Source organism: Trichechus manatus, unplaced genomic scaffold (assembly GCF_000243295.1).
Source record: "Trichechus manatus latirostris isolate Lorelei unplaced genomic scaffold, TriManLat1.0 scaffold00118, whole genome shotgun sequence".
In the NCBI taxonomy this organism is placed as follows: Eukaryota; Metazoa; Chordata; class Mammalia; order Sirenia; family Trichechidae; genus Trichechus; species Trichechus manatus.
Window position 1 is genome coordinate 717,804 of NW_004444054.1, and position 22,822 is coordinate 740,625.

At 42.1% G+C, this 22,822-nt stretch overlaps 1 protein-coding gene across 1 annotated transcript in view; it reads right to left on the reverse strand.

The window, feature by feature from the left end:
- The window catches only part of FLT1 (fms related receptor tyrosine kinase 1), a 192,532-nt gene that overhangs the window by 94,154 nt on the left and 75,556 nt on the right, over positions 1–22,822 (reverse strand). The window contains exons 11-12 of the mRNA XM_004384145.3: positions 13,653–13,767; positions 1,210–1,318 (exon numbers count right to left, since the gene is read on the reverse strand). Coding sequence (XP_004384202.2) covers positions 1,210–1,318; positions 13,653–13,767 — 224 coding nt within the window. The remainder of the gene's footprint in view (positions 1–1,209; positions 1,319–13,652; positions 13,768–22,822) is intronic.

Genomic DNA, 22,822 nt, shown 5'->3' on the forward strand with positions numbered 1-22,822 from the left:
ATGCTAACTCATTTCCAACGAAATACAAGGACAATACAAACCTTTGTACTTACTTAGTTGGAATCAGCTGAGATTGATTAGAAAACCAATCTACTTAAAATCTCTATCTGAGTCCTACTTTACATAAAGGGATTTCACTTATTGGAGTGGATGCAGAGATGATTTCCCTTACATATCTCCGATATGGGGCACTCAGACAGGATATTGAGCTGGCCTAGAGCAGCTCTGCTATGTCCCTCTTCCCCTCTCGAAATCCCGTTTCCTCAGCTGTAACGTGCGGGAGCCCCTCACTAACCTCTCCTGCCCCTCCCAGCGCTGACCTTCTGAGAATCCACTCACGGGTGTCTCCCACGGCACGGCTTCTCTGCGGCTGGGCTAACTTGCCAAGGGCCTCTCAGTGATCTGACAACCCGCACGCCTCATGAAACCAGACCTTCTTATTTCTTTCTGGAGAATTCTAGACAGCTGCTGCAGCCTGCCCCATGCAGTGCAGTTTCCAGAGAGCTGGCAGGCTGCCCGGGTTTCCTCAGAAATTGGGGGCATATGGAGCCAGGCAATTGTTTTTATACTTTGAGCTACTTACTTCCTTCCTGTGCCCGTGGAGGGACATAGGGAGCGTCACTTGTGTACCTTGGAGGTCTTAAGATTTGCAGAGACCATCAGGGTTAAAGCTCAAATTTTTAAATGCTACCAGAAAACAGAACATGTAATCTTGCTAACAACGCTCGGCTTCATGTTCCTACAGGTGAGCCTCATTCCCCAAAAGGTGAAATTATTTAAGTTGTGAAACAATTAGCTTCTCAATTAAAAATAAAAAAATTCATGTTATCATCTGAATTTGAGTTGATTTCCTTGACTGTTAGTGAATAACTGCTAAGTGCCAGACTCTGTGCTCAGGACTGAAGGGAGTTCAGTCAAGAATATGACATGATCCCAAATTCACAATCCACCCTGGGAGGGAGACATACACAAATAACTCCACGAGAATTCAGGGAAGTAACTCTTCAGGAGCCAATGATGCTGGGGAATTCTATTCCTGAGAGCAAGGATGAAGGTACTCAAAGTCCGACAATCTTATGAAGAGTTCTTTTTTTAAAAAAAAAAAAAAAAAAAAATGCACTCAAGCATTAAGTGCACTGAAAGCAAACAAAATTGAAGAGAGACTGGGGTCCCCAGGCTGTTTATACAGGTGTAGGATGCGTGGCTTACCTGTGATATAAAAGCTTATGTTTCTTTCCGCAGTCCCTACTTTATTGGAAGCCACGCAACTGTAGATTCCAGAAATTCTAGAGTCAGCCACAACCAAGGTGCTAGCAATCTGCAAAAGAAAATGAAACTTTAGCTAGCAATAGGACAAAGAACTATCTGAACATCCTTAAAGATACTTCTCAGTGTTGAAAGGATTCAGCTGCTCTATTCATTCAGCAAAGATAGTATGCAGTGGTGTTGGTTACCAGAAAGTTCTCCCCTTGCTGAGCCCCAGCAAGAATGGAAAAATAACAGGAAAGCAGGTCCTCAGGAGACCGGGGGCTAAGACATCCGACTCGTATGAGGGTTTCGGGCTTATTTATCTCGTGCCGCTGGCGTAACAATTACAGACATGAAGTCGAGATGCGGGATTGCACGTCCTACATTACGTGAAGTGCTCAGTTTCACTTCAACGAGAGCAACAGGTGAGGCCCCAGGCTTTCCCTTTCTGTTTGGGTGACCCGAGATCATGGATGCCATCTGATAACGGGAGCTGTCTCTGCTGTGGAGCAAAGACAAAGAGGGAGGTTGGCTGAGCTATTTCTTTTATATGCTCAAATAATGTAGTATGTGGCTCCAAATGGTGCCAAAGGAGACCAGAGATAGAAAAGCTCACTGAGATTGTCATGTGTGTACTTATGAACTACTTATTTCTCCGTTCTGGCAATTCCTAATCTAGAAAATGAAGACAGAAGTTATGAATTAATACAATATGTTTCACTAGATCTCAGTACTGCTGTTTGACAGATTAACCCCTAGAGAAACATTGGTGGTCAAGCTTTTATGTGCTTGAAGGCACTTTCCAAAACTGTAATTTCTCAGAAAGTAATGAAACGAAGTAAGGAAAACTTACACAGTTTAAAGACTTGTGTTATTGTTTTCTTTTAACAAGAAAAATTAGCAATATGAAATGAATTATTCAGAGGTCTTGAATTTAACTCAACCTTGCCAAAAAAAGTAGTGAATACTGTATATGAAAAAAATACAAAAATCTAGTAAGTTTTTCATACTTAAAATTGCAAAAAAAAAAAAAATTATCCAGTTACTTATAAATCTTCACAGATTATCTCCTAGAACACAAGTCACTGTCAAGTAAAGAAACTGTAGAGGCTGAGGTGACACTTTCCGACTAATGGGGTGTCCTAGCTGAAGTATAATGACAGAGTGATTGACAGGTGAAAGTAACGTGTAGGCTGAAATGTGACTATGGACTCTCCAGGTGATGAATATAAACTTGACAAGTGGTCTGGTTGTTGGGAAGGATCCTAACATTTTCTGAGTTGCTAAATAATGCACTAAGGAGCCCTGGTGGCACAGTGGTTAAGTGCTCAGCTGCTAGCCGAAGATATCAACGTTTCAAACCCACCCAGCAGCTCCACGGAAGAAAGACTGGCAATCTGCTCCCCCGCAAAGATTATAGCCTAGGAAACCCTTTGGAGTAGTTCTACTCTGTCACATGAGGTCGCTATGAGTCGGAAGCAACCCGACGGCACCCAACAACAATAACAACAAATAATGTACTAGCCACTTTACTTATGTTCCCTTATCCAATAAATTAAGGTATTTCTGTCTTTTATCTGCAGATCAGGAAGACTTAAAATACGCTCCTAGTTTTGTTTTGTTTTGTTTTTTTGTTAGCTCGCAAGCTCATTGCTTCAAATTCTCTGTAACTTTCACTATGGTGTAGTGAATATTACACCATGCTCCCTCTTCTGTATTACATGTATCCATATGTTCTCTGTGTAAGACTGAAATTATTGATCAGAAAATGTCCATACTATGTGGCATTTCCGTTCACTTTGGCAGACATTTATTGAGTGCCTCTCAAGGCACTGTCCAGATGTTGCAGAGGAGACAGAGATGAATATGACACAATCTCTGCTCTTAACAATCTTGAAGGACGACCTTCTCCTAACGTAGGGTAATAGAGAAGAATTTCCATACTTGAAGATCAAATATAGACATCAACCTCTCTTGTGTAGAGACACACTCAAAGGCAAAAAACCAGTAGAGAAAAGTATGAAAGAGAACTCAAGTATCTCTTTCTCTATTTTGATTATCAATCTTTATAAGAGGTATGGAATAAAAAATTCTGGACATCCATTTCCTTTTAATTATTGTACCCTCTACTGAAGATCATGGAAGACAATGGAAGTAGAGAGAAGCCTGTAGGAGGCAACGTGAAAGGAACTGTCAACCTAATGGCAGCTGGAAAGACAGATCATCAAATAAGACTGACTTCCTGGAGGAGGAAATCAAATACGTGTCTGGTTGCCTCCATGAACAAATGCCTCCTTTGCCCTGAGACCACAAGAACTAGATGGTGCCCGACTACTATTACTGAACAATTTGATCAAGGATTATATAGAAGAATCCTGATAAAGGGGGAAAATGCAGAACAGAATTTCAAATTCTCAATGGAGAATTTCTGAAGCCATTGAGACTGGACAAACCCCCAAAACTATCGCCCTGAGATAATCTTTAAACCTTTAACCAAAACTATCCCCTGAAGTCTTCTTTAAACCAAAAAATAGCTTATTTTAATTAGTAAAGTACATCTACATTGAGCATTGCGCTCTTTTAAAGAATTATTGATGTGAGATCAAATTGACAATGGCAACTCAAAAGGTTAGATGGGAAGCTTAGGGGGCAGGGAGTTTAAGATAATGGTGGTGGGATAGTGTGGAAAAGGATAGAGAGAATAGGAGCACAACTTGAAGAATGTAACCAATGTCACTGAATTGCACATAGTAGACATTGCTGAAATGGTGTATCTTTGGCTGTGTATACTTTCACCAAAATTAAAAAAAAAAAAGACTGATTATTTTGTCTGAGAAACTCAGGCTCAAACACTTCAAAGCAGTTTGCCTCAGGTTCAGACCCAGGAAGCGTAAAGAGAGACCGCACATTCCCTCCCTCACTGCTTACCTCTCACCTTAAGCACCGCTTTTCATATGAAGTTAGTTCTCAAATGTTTATCCTAATGGGGCTGCTCAATAAAGAAATGAAAAACTCATTTCTATTTGGCTTGAGAATGTTTGAAATTATGGGCAGCAGCTACCCACATCCATAAGTTGTGTCTGGGTTTCTATTAAAGTTATTTTGACTTCTGTTTGCCTTGAGCAGTGTGCTGTTTTAAAGAATTATCTGTATGAGATCAAACTGACAACGATAACTCTAAAGCACAGATGAGAAGTTTAGGGGCAGTAAGTCTAAATCAATGGTGGTGAACAATATGAGTAGAGAATACAGTAAGAACGGTGGCACACCATGAATGTGATCAATGTCACTGAACTGTACATGCAGAAATCGTTGAATGGGTATGTGTTCTGCTGTGTATATTTTCACCAAAAATAAAATAAACATTTAAAGATTTTTTATTTCACTGAACTCAAGTCAATTGATGGCAAGCAGTTAAGCAAAAGCTGGGTTTCCTGGCAGGGGAAAGCCAATGTGCCATGTGTAAGACCTGTGCAGGTAAGCTGGGAATGGCTGCTGCCGTTTTACAAGACTAGCAGATAGTCAGATAGGTCAGAGTTGTTGTTTAAACATACAATGAAATTGAGCTACCTGGAAGTGAAATGAATCCAGGGCACATGAAGAACCAGGGAGAGATATAAATGCGTTAGAGTCTCCCGTCCTTCTGCAATACTCTCTTCTTTCGCCTGGAATAACGCCTTCCAGAGCAGACACCTTACCTATAGTCAAGACCTGCCCCAGAACTCATCTGCCCAAAGTCTTTATTAAAATCGAAGTAGAAAACGGCATGGATAGGCGTTTACATCATTTCTTTGCTCTTGGGTTCCTTTATGGAGCCCTGGCTATTTGCCAATAGGCACTCTACAGGCATTATCTCGTGTAGTCCTCCCCAAAGCCCTACAAAGTGGGTGCTATTACCTCTCCTACAGAAAGGCAACGGAGGTTCTTAGAGGTTAAGTGACTTGCCCAAAGGTACACGGTGTCACAAACCTACCTGGGCTGAATTTATGCCCAGGCTTGTCTTACTGTAGTGCCTATGCTCTTAATCTTCATGCTAAGCTGCTTCTTGCCTTAAAACATTTCAAGTTCTGTAGCATAAATCTATTGGTATAGTTCTGTTTACTCTTTGAATTGGGTTTCTCCTTGAGAATACCTTCTTTAATCAGCAGAGATGAGTCATGTAAGCTAATGGTACTCTGCATAGGAATGCTTGTTTCTTTGATAGTATTTCACACAAGCTGCAAGCTGTTTTTCAATTGATACAATGTTACATGGTTTGAAAATATGATTGATGAATGAAAATATAATTAGAGAAATTTTAAAAATAAAGTGAAATTTATATCCTGTGATCAACTCGATGAAAAATTCTCTCTGATTTCCAGTGTGCTTCTCTTCTTCTAGATAATATATTTTTTAAATAATAAGTTAAAAGATAGTCTTGTGGAAAAAATTGACTAAAATTAAAGTGTACATTTTATAGAGTCAGAGAAAGGAGCTCAAGTGTGAACTGTGGGTCAGTACAGTGTAGCTGGATTAGAAGGCAACTTGTCAAAGGATAGTAGGTCTCAACGCGTGAGTATTGTGAGTTAAAGGGACAAATCTGTGCCCCAGTGCTCATAACCAAATATTATTGTTTCAACAAAAGAAAATCAAAATAGCATAATAGTTGAAGCACCAAACACCAATTAAGACTTTAAAAGAGGAAGTGACATGAATTTGAGTTGTAACATGTGTTTGCAGTTATAATCATTTCGTTTACAAGGTACACCCAAAGAAATTGTCAAAGATGTCTGCTTGTATTAATTCTATCATTGGATTCTATTTTCCATAATTGAAAAGAAAAGAGGAAAGAAGAAGAGAAAAAAAGCAGAAGCCTTAAAGTAAAATTAGAACATTAAAGTTTTCACATTAGTCAGAAGATAGGAATTTACAGAGCTCTTCCACATCCACTTAGAAGTCACAGTGAGAGCCTCACTGCACACCAACCTGCAACTTAAAAAAAAATTAATTCTGTGGTTGATTTAATAATTGGGAATGAGCAGCCTTTGGGTGAGGTTTCCAGCCCAATGTAATTCTGCAGAGATGGATTAATTTTGTTAAATAACATTTTATTGTGTTTTCAGTGAAGGTTTACACAGCAGTTTAGGTTCCCATTCAGCAATTTCTACACAAATTGTTCAGTGACATTGGTTACAGTTTCACATTGTGTGAACATTCTCATTATTTGCATTCTGGTTGTTTCATTTCCATTAATCTAGTCTCCCTGCCCCCTTACATTCTCATCTTTGTTTTAAAGTCATTGTTGACAGTTGGATCTCATATAGGTGATTTTTTAAAGGAGCACAGTACTTAAAGTGATACTCATTATTTTTTGAGCCAATTTGTTATTTAGCTACGAGGGGTTAGTTTTAGTTCAAGGTTTGAAGAGTATTTCAGGGCAAGAGTCTTGGGGAGTCCTCCAGTCTCAACCAGTCCAGTGAGGCTGTTTTTCTGTTTTGTTTTTAGGAAGAGGTAGATTAATTTTAAAGGAGTTAAAGATTTGTAAAGACTCACATTTTTTAGCTCGGACACCACACATTGAAGGTGCTTCCATTCGCCCTGCCAGCTCCTCAAGGATCTAGAGATTAGAAATGGATCCTCAAACTCCATTCTCCAGGCTATTTTGTCTGACCCAGGAGCACTCATGAAAACTTTGGTCAGCTACTGTAAGCCTGAAGTTTACTCACTTCTTCCTTCCTTCCCTTTTCTCTAAGCATTAGTAACTCAGTTATACAATGTGGGTCGTGCCTCACCGAATAGAATAGATAGGATGATGGGTAATTCAGCCGAACTTCCAGCACTAGTTTTACAGCATCTATATATGGAACGGTGATTTTAATCTTGGGATATTTCTAAGATAGCTTCCTTTTCAGTGTTTCAGGGAGAAATAAGAGTAGGTGTGTAAAGGTCATGGAAGAATCAAAAATTAAGCTAGAGTGGCGCATTTGAGCCCATTGATGGGAAAATAGAACGTGAGATTAGAAAAAAATGGGAAGCGGGGGCGGTGCGTGGGAACAAAAGCACTGCAGCTATAATTCTGTGATGAAGTATTATTGCTTCTGTCTTGGGTTGGTCTCATTACAGAACACACGTTTCTCTATGTGTCCTCAAAACAATTCCAATGTAAATGTGGCTAAAGCTTTGACCTTGTCACGATTCTCCAGCCTCACAGAATTAATGCTCTAATACGTATTTCCTGTGTGTGTGTGTTTTAACTGCCTAACACAGGGTTCCTTCTACTTCCTACTCTATTTCTACAAACCCAGAAGTCTGGCAACCCCATGTAAAATAATACAAAAACTCCACATTTGCTCGCAGCAATGCCAACTGATGACTCACTTTTCACAATCTAGGCCAAAACCAAGGAAACTGAATTTGATTGCTCTCTCTCCCCTTCCTAAAGGAGCCCTGGTGGCGAAATGGTTAATCTGCCAATGGAACCGTCAACAGTTTGAACCCACCAAGAGGCTCCGTAGGAGAAAGACCTGGCTATCTGCTCCTGTAAAGATTACAGCCTAATTATCACCCTCAGATACTCTTTTAACCCGGAACTGAAGCTACTCCCAGAGGTCCCCTTTCAGCCATATAATTGATTGGCCTATAAAATAACAACACCCACGTGGAACGTGCTCCTTTAAACAATCAACTATCCACGACCAAACAGTCAACATTTACCCAGAAGCAAAGATGAGAAGGCAGGAGGGGCAGGGAAACAGGATGGATGGAAATGGGCAGGCGGGGTGGAAATGGTGAGGGTGCTGACACATTACAGGGATTGTAACCAATGTCAGGGAACGATCTGTGTCTGAACTGCTGAATGGGAATCTAATTTGCTGTGTAAACTTCCACCTAAAACATAATAAAATATTAAAAAGATTACAGCCTAGGAAACCCTATGGGGCAGTTCAACTCTGTCACATGAGTTGAAATCGACCTGACGGCAAACAACAACACACTCTTTCTTGAGTTAAACAAAAAACAAAACGACAAACAAAACTTATCCCTGAAATCCAGCAGGAATCCCAGCAGGACACTGCCTCACTGCCTGTGGACCAGTGTTGCTGGCCTGCTGCCTCTGTGACTGGGGTTGTCGTCTGTAGATTAAAGGCTCATCATCATTTAAATTGGGACTTTAACTTACTTTCTAAAAATCTGCAGAAAATACAAGCAGTTTTAACTGTAAAGGAAAGACCAGTGCAAATAGTTCACGCATAGAAGAACTTCCATTTGTCACCATCATAAGAAAGATAAAACCTTTTTTTCACATGCAAAGTTATATGAATAGACGCTCAGAGTAGAACTAGTGAATTCTTATAAATCCAGGCCATGAAATTAATAATTTACTCAAAGTCTAATGTGTTACGGTTATAGCTGCTAATAGGATATGCACCCTATACATATTTCAACATTGTTTAGAAAGAGTATTAAAAGTTTTGTCACTGCACAAGAAAAGAGACTAAAGTTTATTAGTGGTTACCAGGGACAGGAGGGAGGGGGAAATGGAGGGTTAACAGCGGAAAAAAATCACATTGATTAAGGGTAGGGTTGCAAAGCCAATTATTGTAATTGCTGTCAATAAGTTATATACCTATAAAAAGTTGAATTGGCAAAAGTTGTACAATAGATATATTTACAAAAATGACAAAAAAAAAGAGCAGCTGCTGAGGCTGCTTATGTGCAACCAAAAACCTCATGGGATTTGATTCCTTGGTTTGGAGGTTTAAGGTCATGGTTTCATGGAACATTTCAGTTAACCGGCCTAATAACAAACGTGCTTAGTGCTTTTGTTCTACCTCCTAGTTCATTGTGTAGTGCCTGGGGTCTCGAAAGCTTGCAAGTGGCCACCCAATGCACAATTGGTCTCTTTGCCTGGAGCAACAAAGGAAGAAGAGAGTCAGGAATAGGAGGAGGATATGGAATGTGTATCTAATTGCCTCCGTGAACAAATGCCACCTTTGCCATGAATCCAAAAGAACTGGATGGTGCCCGGCTACCATTACTGGCCATTTTGATCAAGGATTCTATAGGAATCTAAAGGGGGGAAAAGCAGAATAGAATTTCAAATTTTCATGGAATCCAGACTTTCTGGAGCCATGAAGGCTGGATGAACCCTGAAACTATTGCCCTGAAATATCTTTAAACCTTAAACCAAAAATATCCCCTAAAGTCTTCTTAAAACCAAACAATAGTTTAACTAGTAAAAATGTCAGCCTTGAGCACTATGTTCTTTAAAGATCTATCTATATGAAATCAAATGGACAACAGCAACTCAAAGGATTAGAGAGGAACCTCAGGGGGGCAGTGAGTTTATGTTAATGGGGGAGGAACAACTCAGAAAAGCAGGGTGAGAATGGTTGCACAACTCAAAGAATGTAATCAATGTCACTGAATGGTACACGTAGAAACTGTTGAACTGGTGTATGTTTTGCTGTGTATATTCTCAACAACAACAACAGCAAAATTAAAAAAAAGTTTTGTCACTGCAAACAGTTGCTAACAAGTAGTCTTCATTGTAGAGATTTGGGGGATTGCATTAGGATATATATGACCATCACTTCTTAAAACTAGTATCTGTACAGGGCTTCCTCATTATGTTATTTCATCTTTATAACACCAGGCACTAGGTAGGACAGACATCATTAGCTCCATTTCTTGGAGTAGAGAACTCAGGTTCAGAGATGTTAACTGATTTGCACAAAGTGACACAGAAAGTGGCAGAGATTGACCTCAGGTGTCCCAAGTGCTGACTGCATGGCAGGCACACGTGCTAACTGTGTATGCAGATCTGTATTTAAAATCTTCTGCAAAAGTATAAAATTACAAGACAATACATTTGTTCCAAGGCTGCATGAGAGAGGCGAGGAAGTTATTTTATCTCAACCAGGTTTTGCTACTCCACTCCCACTGTTTCTACAGGTATTCCACACGGTGCTGGGTTGCTATTTCAGAGTCCAGGCTAGTCAGAAACATCACCCAGCTTTCTTATTTTCAGTTTTGTTTTCTATTGCATAATTTTTGGGGACTACCCGTTGCCATCGAGCTGATTCTGAGTTATAGTGACACTATAGGACACAGTAGAACTGCCCCATAGGGTTTCCAAGGCTGTAAATCTTCATGGAAGCAGACTGCCACGTCTTTCTCCCGCAGAGCAGCTGGTGGGTTCAAACCACTGACTTCTGGTTAACAGCCAAGCACTTAACCACTGTGCCACCAGGGCTCCTTTCTTGTGGATAGGATGCCAAAATAGGACCTGAAGTTATCACTGAAGTGAAGCGCAGAGATTCTTATTTTGATATCCATCTGCTATAGTCAGGAAAAGGCAAAATGAACTAACACAACCAAAATGGGGTCTTGAAAATTTTCTGGGACTTTGTGACACGTCTGTTGTTGTTGTTAGGTGCCTTGAGTCGATTCCGACTCATGGCGACCCCATGTGACAGACTAGAACTGCTCCTTAAGGTTTTCACGGCTGTAATCTGTCTTGGAAGAAGTACAGCCAGAACGCTCCTTAGAAGTGAGGATGGCAAGATCTAGTCTCACTTACGTTGGTCAGGTTATCAGGTGGGACCAATCCCTGGAAAAGGACATCATGCTTGGTAGAGGGTCAGCGAAAAAGAGGAAGATGCTCAACAAGATGGACTGACATAGTGGCTGCTTAAACACAGCAGCAACTTGCCCTCACTTGTAAACTTGCCCTCACTTTGAAACGAATGAACCAACTCTACTTGCAACAAATTCTTCATCACAAGCCCCTTCACTTGCTGCACGTGCAGCTTTTAAAACCACTGGACAGGCTTCGAGGCTTTTCTTGTACTAAAGTAAGGTTAAATGAGAACCATATACACCTGTTCTGACTTACCTACAAATTCGACTTAAAGACACACTCAGGAATGGATCTCGTTCGTAACCCGGGGACTGCCTGTACGTAGGGTCACTATGAGTTGGAACCAACTTGATGGCACCTAACTACAACAACAACAATCTTTATGGGAGCAGATTATCAGGTCTTTCTACCAAGGAGCCACTGGGTGGGTTCGAACTATCAACCTTTCGGTTGGCAGCTGAGCGCTTAACCATTGTGCCACCAGGGCTCCTAACTTGCTGTCTACCGCTAACAAACTCTGAGGCAATTCCCTTTTTTTTAAAAAAATGCAGTATCACCCAAATTAAACTTTAAAGTTTAGAGAATTTTCTCCTTTCTAAGTACTGCATTCAAATACTCTCTCATCAAAAGCTAACCATCATGGCACGTTTAAATGACTGCTCATTTGTATTAGAGAAAAAGAATGGTAAATGATCCTATTCGCTGTAATTGTAAAGGCTGTTCTTAAATCCTTGACAAGGGTGTGTTGATGTTATGCAAGCCAGCACCACCTTTACTCATTTCTGTGTGGGTTCAGCTGACAGTGAGCACAGTGCATTTTGGACTAGGAAGACTCTGGATTGAGTTCCTCATTTACCACGGAGAAGCTCTGTGGCTTTAGGTTATTTTCTTATCTTTAAAATAGAGATAACCACTCTGGCCTGCCAAAGAGTGTGGACATTAGTTTATGTCAAAAAGTTCTGCCCAATGAAAAATACAGATGTTATTTGTTGTTATTGTGAAATCCTACATGGAGAATGATGCCATACACTTTGTCATCTCCAGATGCAAGAACACAGCTGAATACATAACATAAGCATAGCCTCCCTCAAGCAGATGGTGGCAACTGTATTAACAGTCTCTACTCAAAAGAAGATGTTGTTGTTAGGTGCAATCGAGTCGACGCTGACTCACAGCGACCCCATGTGACAGAACAGAACAGAACTTCCCCATAGGGTTTCTTAGGCTGTAATCTTTATGGGAGCAGATTGCCAGGTCTTTCTCCTGGGGAGCCACTAGGTGGATTCAGAATCCCAACCTTTCGGTTAGTAGCCAAGCACTTAACTGTTTGCGCCACCAGGGCTCCTTCCAAATAAAATACACATGCAGAAATAGACATTTCGGCAAGTGGTTATTTAATATATTTTTTTCTTTTTTAAAATATCAGTAATCCTGTGCTTGGCAATAGCAGACTTTTAAGCATATTCTTCACTAATTCAACAGAAAAAAAAAGTCACTAGGTCTGAGATCCAGCACAATTTGCCCATTTCAAAGGGTGTCAGCAATTCCCGAGGCTCAGTGGGGAAGAGGGGTCAGAGAAGGAATGGTGGAAGCGTGCAGAAAAGAAGCCTGTTAGACCCTGATTAGGTCAAGAATCTTGATATCCTGTGTTTCTGTGTGTGTCTGTACGCCCCATCTTAGCCAGGCTTTACCCTTGCAAAGACAGAGGTAAAAAGAAGATATTTTATGAAATGGAACCATCGAATTTTAGCCTTAAGTCTTTTACTAACTAACTAGCTAACTAACTAACCCATTGCTATCGAGTCAGTTCTGGCTGTGGCAACCCCGTGTGCTGTAGTGTAGAACTCTGACCCATACTGCTTTCATGGCTGTGACCTTTTGGAAGCAGATCACCAGGGCTTTCTTCCGATACACCTCTGGATGGGCTCCAACCACCAATCTTTTGCTTAGCAGCCCAACGCTTAACTGTTTGCACCACCCAAGACGTCTAGCTTTTGTTTATTGGGATCCTGCCTTACGTATGTCAGTGACTCACCTGGGCCCCACCCCAGAGATTCAGATGTACTAATTGCTAGGAGCCCTGGTGGTGCAATGGTTAAGCATTGGCTGTTAAGTGAAAAGCTGGCATTTCAAACCCATCCAGAAGCTCCTCAGGAGGAAGACCTGGTGATCTGTTTCTGTAAGGATTACAGCCTAGAAGATCCTATGGGGCAGTTCTACTCTGTCACAGGGGGTTGCTATGAGTCAGAATCGATTCAACGGCACCCAACAACAACAAGTCTTCTGATACGCAGCCAGGACTGGAACTACTGATGTAGACCCTTCTGAAGTCCAAGAAGACAGCTGCACCTCTTCCATTAGGACCGAGTATCATTACTTTAAGGAGTCCTGGTGGCACAGTGGTTAAGCGCTCAGCTGCTAACCAGGAGGTCAGTGGATAGAACCCACAAGCCACTCTGTGGGAGAAAGACGTGGTGATCTGCTTCCGTAAAGATTATAGTCAAGAAAACCCTATGGGGGCAGTTCTGTCGCATGGGGTCACCAGGAGCTGGAATGGACTCGACGGCAATGGGCACCGTTACTTTGGAACTGGTGGTCACTCGGCCAATGCAGAGTTTGGGTCATCTTAGCGTATCTCCCCATGATACTCAGTTATTGGCTTTCTTCTCTCTGAATTTTTCTTCAAGCATTTGGTAATTTCTAGTCCCAATAAACCCAAAGATGGGAGCCGATAGTGTATTTTTAGGATAATTATCCCAATGTTTATTTTTATAAACGATACCTTATTCTTTCCTTCGATTACTGCCATGCGCTGAGTGATGCTTTCAATCCTGTTTCCCACGCTGCTGTCAGGAGCCAGGATAATGGACTCTTCATTACTGGAACAAAAGTCAGACCTAATCCAAAAAAAAAAAAGTAAGTCATCATCACAATGTTGCTTCGCACCACCACCCAGCCAGTGAGTGGTGACCCATAAAACCTGTTGCTATTGAGTTGATTTTCGACCCATAGTGACGCTATAGGATGGCGTAGAACTGCCCCATAGGGTTTCCAAGGCTGTCATCGTTAGGGAAGCAGACTGCCACATCTTTCTCCCACAGAGTGGCTGGTGGATTTGAACTGTGCTTAACCACTGCATCACCAGGGCTCCTGCCCACGGTGACCAGTGGATGAAGACCACTGGCTAAGTCCTCAGATAACAAAGCAACACATTTTATCAGACACTTCTTTTCCTTAGATTTTTCCCTATGCCTATTCTCAAAACTTAAAACATAGCAAATATATTTGCCTGATATGAAAAAAGCCCACACCAGTGTGTCTCCATGCATACTTCCTGTTCTACATGTCAACTATTAAACATTAGAAAACATAATATCTAGATTCTAATTAGTTCCTAGTGGAAGAAACACGCAAACACAGAAAAAAAAAATTATGGTAATGAATGGAAACCTTGAGGAAATAAGCATTTCCCATCTATAAAAGGCTGGCTTTTAATCAGAATATTCAGTTGTAGAGATAATTTTTTTCCCAGGGCTAATATGAAAACGGACATCACGGAGTGCTTCCTAATTTCAGTTTATTTCTTTTCAAGTTGGGGGACACATGGCAAGCCCTTTAATTTCTCAGGTCTTAACTGTTTAATTGTAAAATGAGGGAGTTGAAGTTGTTTACCTTAAAGGTCCTTTTTGTCTGTAAAATCCATGAAATCTTAGAACTAACCAATAGAGTACCATTTTATGAGTGGTGAAGAGAGATTTTGACTTATAACTGGGAGTTGACATGTTCTTTCAAAGACATTTTGTTATCAGTAGGCTTCTGTTTTCATATGGTTTACTACTCAAATCATTGGCTATGCATTGATCACTTATTATGTTTTATATGTATCCTAGGTTCTGTTGTCGGACGCCATCGAGTCAACTGCAACTCATAGCGACCCCATATGACAGAGTAGAACTGCCCCATAGGGTTTCCTAGGCTGTCATCTTTACAGGAGCAGATTGCCAGTTCTTTCTCCCATGGAGTCACTGGGTGGGTTCGAACCACCAAACTTACAGCAGCTGAGTGTTTAGCCATTGTGCCATGAGGACTTTCTAGGTTCTACCTGAGTAAAAAACTCCAACAACAAAAAACACTTTTCCACCCTTCCCTGGACATAGCAGTCACTTCTTAAGTGGCCTGGCTGCCATCTGCCTTTTCCCACTCTAATACCTATAAAACTGCTGCCAGATTCACCTCCTAAAAGTTCCGATTTTTGGTGGCATCCTCTCTGTTCCAAAAGCTTTGCCAGCTATACAGAAGACAGCCCAGGCTTCTTTGTGTGACATTGAATGGTGGTTTGAGTCTACCCAGAGGCACCTCAAAAGAAAGTCCTGGTGATCTGCTTTTGAAAGGTCACAGCCATTGAAAACTCTATGGAGCACAGTTCTACCCTGACACACGCGGGGTCGCCATGAGTCACCATCGACTTTGGCTTCAGCTAGGTTTTTTTGTTTAGGCAGCCCTCACCCCAGCATCCTCTCCCCCAAGACTGATCTTCTCTAAGAAGCTTCTTCTGCCCACTGTGAACACTCAATAGCACTCACAGTCTGAACCACACCAGGAGCCCTGAGCAGCTGGGCCTTAACTTGTACCGTGATTTGCATTTCCCTGCCCTGGCCACATCAGCAGTACGCCGCCCAGAGCCTCGCATCGCCTCACACACACTGCATGTGCTCGGTGAATGGACACTCCAGAGGATCTGCTTTTCTACTATTTATCACAGAATGAATAGACTCCTTTAAAGCAGACTTTTATTTAATTTCCAATTTAAATATGATTAATTGGGACACAATGCAACTGTACCAAGAGATATTTTAAGTGCTCAAATAAGTCTCCTTGGAAAAAAGACCAGACTTACTGGCCTGACAGAGACTGGAGAAACCCTAAGAGTATGACCCCCAAACACTCTTTTAGCTCAGTAATGAAGTCACTCCTGAGGTTTACCCTTCAGCCAAAGATTAGACAGGCCCATAAAACAAAACGAGACTAAAGAGACGCACCAGCCCAGGGGCAAGGACTAAGAAGGCAGGAGGAGACAGGAAAGCTGCTAATAGGGAACCCAAGGTCAACAAGGAAGAGTGTTGACATGTAGTGGGGTTGGCAACCAACGTCTAAAACAATGTGTGTACTAACTGTTTAATGAGAAGCTAGTTTGTTCTATAAACCTTCCTCTAAAGTACAATTTAAAAAAAAGTCTCTGTGGGCTCTGCAGGTTAGCATCCTGTGCAAGCCGAAGGTGAGGTGTGATGATGCCCACAGTCACTGTGGGCTGTGCAGGTTGGCATCCAGTGCAAACGGGAAGATGACGCATGAAGTGCCCAGAGGTTTCCTGGCTGGAACTTGCAGCCTCCGTGGCCATCCCTTCTTCCTCCTGACCACCTTCAGAGACTGTTTATTTCTACATCTCCCTTCTAGATGCAGCTCTCCTCCACTGTTCCAGCCCAAAGGGTGAGAGCCTGCACTTCAGGGAAGCAGCTGCTTTTGTGACTCCTTGCACCATCAACATCTCCTCTCCGCATTTTGCAGTCTTACCCTCTGGACTAGAACTTTTGGTGAGTGGAAAGCATGCTGGGCTTTAATTCGTACATGTCCTCGGCAAGTTCTGGAGGTGTTCAAACCAGGAGGGATTTCAAAGCCCACTTTCCAGAAAGAATGAGTGGTTGATCTTTAATAGCCAGGGGCAGCAATGTCTTTTGTGAGATGAGAGGGACAGGATAAAGTTAGTGAGGAAAAGGCAACGTGGAATGGACTGTGAAGATCAGGGCAAGGTTCTGTTAGTACCCTCCGTGGTCCGGGCGCTGAGAAGGGACTCCACAATGTTAAACCATCCAAGTGGGCTGGATCTGGGTGAGGGCCCACCCTGTAGTGCTCCTGGGTGCACTGCCCTGCAGTGTCCTCCCCAGCGCACTCGTCACCTTGGAAATGACTGCTGAGCTCTCAGGAGGACCCTCCCCATCATGGCCGACAGCTAGAGGAAAAAGGGGCCACATCTACTCACTCACTCTGCGTCCTCATTGCTAGGGGTTTAGCATGTAATTGGCACTCTATAAGCATTTGTAAAAGGAGCCCTGGTGGCGAAATGGTTAAGTGCTCGACTGTTAACCGAAAGGTCAGTAGTTTAAACCCACCAGCCACTGTGCGGGAGGAAAGACCTGGCAGTCTGCTTCAGTAAAGATGACAGCCTAGGAAGCCCCATGGGGCAGTTCTACTCTGTCACATGGGGTTGCTATGAGTTGGAATTGACAGCACCCGACAACAACAACAAGCATTTGTAAACATATATACAGGCCTGTATGTTGTTTCTAGGAAAAGTTTTCCTTTGCGTTGCTTTAATTGTTTATTATCTTCATCTGTGCTCATGAGTAGGGACCATAATGTAATAAACCTCCCTATACCCGTCATCCAGATTTTACAGTTCTCAAGACTTTGCCCCATTTGCTTCATCTACCCCTTATTTCTTTTATGTCCTTTCTCTTGTGAGATATTTTAAAGCAAACTCCAAACATCATGTGATTTTAACCCTACATTCTTCAGTATGCATGTCTAAAAAATATGCACATTTTCTAACATAACCACAATGCCATTGTTAAATCTAACAAAATTAGCAATAATTCCGTGGTGGTGTTGGTACTTAGTCCATACATGAGATTTCTTCAAATGTCTTAAAAATGGTTTGTTTTTTTTTTACAGTTAGATTATAAGATTTAAAATAAGAAAGAATTCATAAGGACTGACCAGTCCTTAAGGAATTTCTGCCATTCCTACTAGTTACTCCTTATGATCATCAAGTAAAATAAGTGAGCATTTTAACCCTTATTGGGTAGTAGAGGAAAATGAAGCCAAGAGGAATTATACACTTTTCCCTTTATTTGAAATATTTTAATGATAAATCACCATAGAAAGGTCACTTTGCCCAATGTTTCATTATCAATATTCTCCCTTCTCTAGACTGTAACATCTGTACCTTGAACTATTATTTGACCTCACATCTTTCACAACACACTCGGTACACGTATGAGTGTAAATAATGTTCAAGTGTAAGGAGACCTGGTGGCGTGAATGGTTAAGCACTTGACTGCTATCTGAAAGGCTGGTAGTTCACACCACCCAGTGGCTCTGCGGAAGAAAGACCTGGTGATCTGCTCCCATGAAGATTACAGCCTAGGAAACTCTCTGCGGTAGTTCTCCTCTGTCACATGGGGTCGCTATGAATCGGAATCAACTTGATGGCGCCTGACAATAACATACATATGTGTGCACCTATATTTACACGTGCTTGTATACTTGGTAGTCTGACATCAAACAGCTGGAGTTCCCTTATATGCGTAAGAGAAGCCTTTGGATATCACCCCAAGCGGGGAAATAAATAGGGGAGCCTTAGCCCAAGATCTCAATTTCATATTCTTGGTTTTCAGGAAATGCAAAAAAATATGTTAGGGTAAATCAAGTCTAAAAGTTTCCCCAGGGAAATACAGTCTGCTGTCCAAGTTCACTTGAGGCTGTCACCCTCTGACACCCCCTACCCATAACTCTAAGGGGCAGTCACTGATGGCATCAGGCTAGTAGTAAAACTGTAGGCTAGGTTTCCTGAAAGGGCCCCCAAATGAAAAGGACAGATTCTAGTTTTAACCATTTACATTTATTTAGGGGGCTATTTTTTCCCTCTTTGTCATTGGAACCATAAAAATAGAATGTCATTTAGGAGCCTGGCTATATAAGAGCACTTGAAAAGAGATTTAGGGGGAGGGGAACTTGCCTAAGCCTTAAGAATACATCAAGCTCCTAAGGAAGTAGATTGTGCCATGTTTGAAGATGCAAAGATAATCACTCTGCTGGGAACCGTCTTGAGGGGGGAAGAAGCCGAACAACAAGAGGAAAGCAGCGTTCACTCCTGATTTCGCACAGGAAGCCCGCAGCACCTCCTGCCAAAGCGAGATAAGAAAGCTCCCATGCACTATTCTGGACAAGGCCACTGTTATCAACTCCAGCTCACTGCTGTCCTCTCTCTGCTCCAAGCCTCTGTCCCTTTCCTAATGAGCTTGCCGACTCCTCCCGCCATTTGCATACAGCATGCCAAGTACAATAGCATGCAGGTATTTATAACCATAGAAAGGAAAAAAAAAAAAAAAAAAAATGCGGGCTAAGAGTGTACTCCATGTCATCTCCATTGATTGCCCTGGAGTTGCAACTCATTCGTTCTAGACTAGAGATGGCTTATAAATAAAAAGAAAGCAACCAATTTTGTATCCAACACATGGAGCTAGGTCCTTACACGGCACGTCAGGCCGTTTAACTCCAAGTGGGAGGCATCTGTGGCGCCATCTGGACTGGCTTACCAGGCTTCTTTTCTCAACATATCATGGGAAAACTCCACTCTCCATATATGTAGGTGACATTACTGACCTGCGAGCTTTGGGTTGATTTTCCTGTACTGGTGATGGATTTGCCCTGTTCCCTCCACACTCATAAATATTTGGCTCCTCTGTGACCAAAGACAGATGAAGGCAGTCTTGGGCCACAGAAAAAGTCAAAGCCACCGCAGGGGTCCCACCTACAGTCTTGACAATATTAACCCCTGGTTCCAACCAGTCAAGCTAACCAGCCAGAGACTATAATAATTATAATACACACTCTACAATACTATACTCTACCACCAAATGTAATTATATTTACTATGTGCAAGCCCTGGTGGCCCAGTGGTTACGTGCTTGGCTGCTAACTGAAAGGTCAGTGGTTCGAACCTCTCTTGAGAAAAAGATGTGGCAGCCTGCTTCTGTAAAGATTACAGCGTTGGAAACCTTATGGGGCAGTTCTACTCAGCCCTATAGGGTTGCCATGAGTCGAAATTAACTCGATAATACCTAACAACAACAACTTTCATCCTATGATAAATGATATTAAACTGACTTTCGTTTTAACATCTCTGTTATGCACTAGGTGGCTGTGCTAAGTAATTCATATACAAAGATAATTCATGTTCATGAATTATCAATGAATTCATATTCATATCTCACTAATCCCTACAGTATCCCCCCAAAATAGATACTTGTATCTCCACTTAATGGATAATAAAACTGAGGATCAGAGAGGGTAAGTAAATTACCCAAGGCCACACAGCCAGTAAGTGGTGGCAGAGGCAGAATTTGTGCCCAGTCCTGTCTCATTCCGGCACCTGTGCACTTAACCCTTATACAATATATAAAATGATATCCATGTACCCCATCAAGTAAGAAGACGTTACTATACTCCAGGATTCTTTGTGTATAGGTAGAAAAGACTTCTCAAATATTCACTACACAAACACCCTGACTGCACTGGGCGTTTAACATCTTTTTAGCCCTTTTCTTCATATTAGGGTCAGCTTCATTCCAAAATTTGGCCAACATCTCTCATCATACACAACCAAAATGCGCCAGACGCCCCATGTGGGCACAGCCTGCAATGGCAGTTGACATTAGAGAGCTTACTTGATCACCCCACAGTTCCTGCACGTGGACCACCATCCACCTTCACACATCCAAGTTTCAGGAAACAGAATGTTAAGTGTGTACCAGTGTTACGGATTGAATTGTGTCCCCCCAAAATATGTGCTGTAAATCCTAACCCCTATACCTGTGGTAATAATCTCCTTTGGGAATGGGTTTTGTTATGTTAATGAGACCATATTATTGTAGGGTGTGTCTTAAGTCAATCTCTTTGGAGATATAAGAGAGATTAAACAAGCAGCAAGGAAGGAGAGATGGGGGACGATAAATGCTAAGCCACATGAAGATCGCCCAGAAGCAGAAGCTCAAGAGACAAGGACCTTCCTCCAGAGCAGACAGAGACAGAAAGCCTTCCCCTAGAGTCGGCACCTTGAATTCAGACCTCTAGCCTCCCAAACTGGAAACAAATACATTTCTGTTTGATAAAGCCACCCACTGGTGGGATTTCCGCTATAGTAGCACTAGATAACGAAGATGACCCAGACATACCCTTCTGTGTTCATCTGTATTTTTACTGCATTACACCAATTCTGGTTTTCAGACTTTCTTTCCTCATTCCTCCTGTCTTTCCTCCCCCCTACCCTGTCCTAAAAAGCAGAGCTGGTACTTTCTCTTCATTAGAGGTGGGATTGTTCCATCTGGTGGAATCAGAAGCAAGATTCCAGCTGGGTGAGTTTTAGCCACCTTTGGCAAATTTTTCTAGTGTTTTCTTTGAAGTGGTCCTCTTGTGAGAAAATTATAGACTCTCTGAACCAACTGGGTGGATGGTGCAACCCTTCATTTAGCCTTTCTAGGAACTGTCCATCTGTTTAGTGCCTGTTATGGTACCGGAAAGGAGCCCTGGTGGCGCCATGGGTAAGCACTCGACAGCTAACCAAAAAGCTGGCAGTTCGAACCCACCCAGCGGCTCCATAAGAGAAAGACCTGGCGATTTGCTCCTGTAAAGATTACAGCCTAAGAAACCCTATGGGGCAGTTCTACCCTGTCACACGGACTTGCTATGAGTCAGACCTAACAACAACAACATGGCACCTGAGAATCCTAGAGTCATCCAGTATAAAATTCCCATTTCGTAAATGATTTCCAGTAAGTTGAATAACTTCTCCAATTCTGGAAGATCTACTCTAAGATAAAAAGATGTTTTTGTGGGGGATCCCCTTTTACCCCAAGAGGAGCCCTGGTGGCATGACAGTTAAGAACTCAGCTGCTAACTGAAAGCTTGGTGGTTTGAACCCACCCAGCAGCTCTGTGGAAGAAAGACCTGGAGATCTGCTCTTGTAAAGATTACAGCCAAGAAAACCCTATGGGGTAGTTCTACTCTGTCGCACGGGGTCACTATGAGTCAGAATCGACTCTACAGCACCCAGTAGCAACAACTTTCACTCTGTGATAAATGACATTAAACTGACCTTCCTTTTAAAAATCTCTGTTTTGCTAAATTCTGACTACTGCCTGGCTGAAGAGAATAGCTGTTACAGAGCTATTACTGTGTGCTAGGCCTGGGCTAGGAGCTTTCTTAACACTAGCCTCACTTAATTCTCACGGTCACCCGATGAAGTAGGTATTGTTATCCCCATTTCACAATCCTTTTACCAACAAGGAAACCAAGACTCAGAAAAGTCAAATGTCCTGCTCGTGTTCACAGAGTAAGTGGCGGACCTGAGATTAGAACCCAGATCTTCCTAACTCCTTCCACCAGCTGAGAGCCCGGTCCATCACACAGGATGACTTCTGTTCCCAAGGAACTTCCCCAAACCTTCCCCCACCCCCTGCCAGGCTCCACAGGGGGCAGCTGGCTCAGAGTGACTTATTACAGAGGAAAACTGGGGTCTTCTACACTTCACCTAGGAGCCAAGTCAGACACCAAGAGAAATTAAAGGTTTGTGTCTAAGAGGGAAAAGGTGAACCTAGTCCTTTGGCGAGCGGCGGGGCAGAAGAATATAATATGTTTTTGATATACATTTTGGTCATAAAAAATTTTGATGCTAAAATTCTAGGAACTCTTCACCTTCTACTGGCTGACAAATTTTATCATTTAAAAAATATCCTGCCACAAATTATAACAAAACTGCAACAAAAAATAAAACAATCCAACTTCTGTATCTTTCTTTTCTTTCTCTGGTAGCTTATTCCTGTCTCCATGATTTCTGGACCTGTTCTGGGATGAAGCTGACCTGTTTTACAATGAACTCCAATACCTTTATAACAGGCACCCTACTTCAAAGAGTGCCTATGCTCAGCCTCACCAGGAGAGGCCTGTGTGGTAGGGTAAGGGTGTGGCAGGGGTGGGTGAGCTGGTTACCCCAGTACCCAGTGGCTGCCTATTCAAGCCTGACACATTTCCTAGGAATGAAGGTATATACTGATTTAGAATGAAAGAATGTTTAATTGGGGGGGGGGGGGTCAGGAAAGAGGTTCTAGAAAGTTC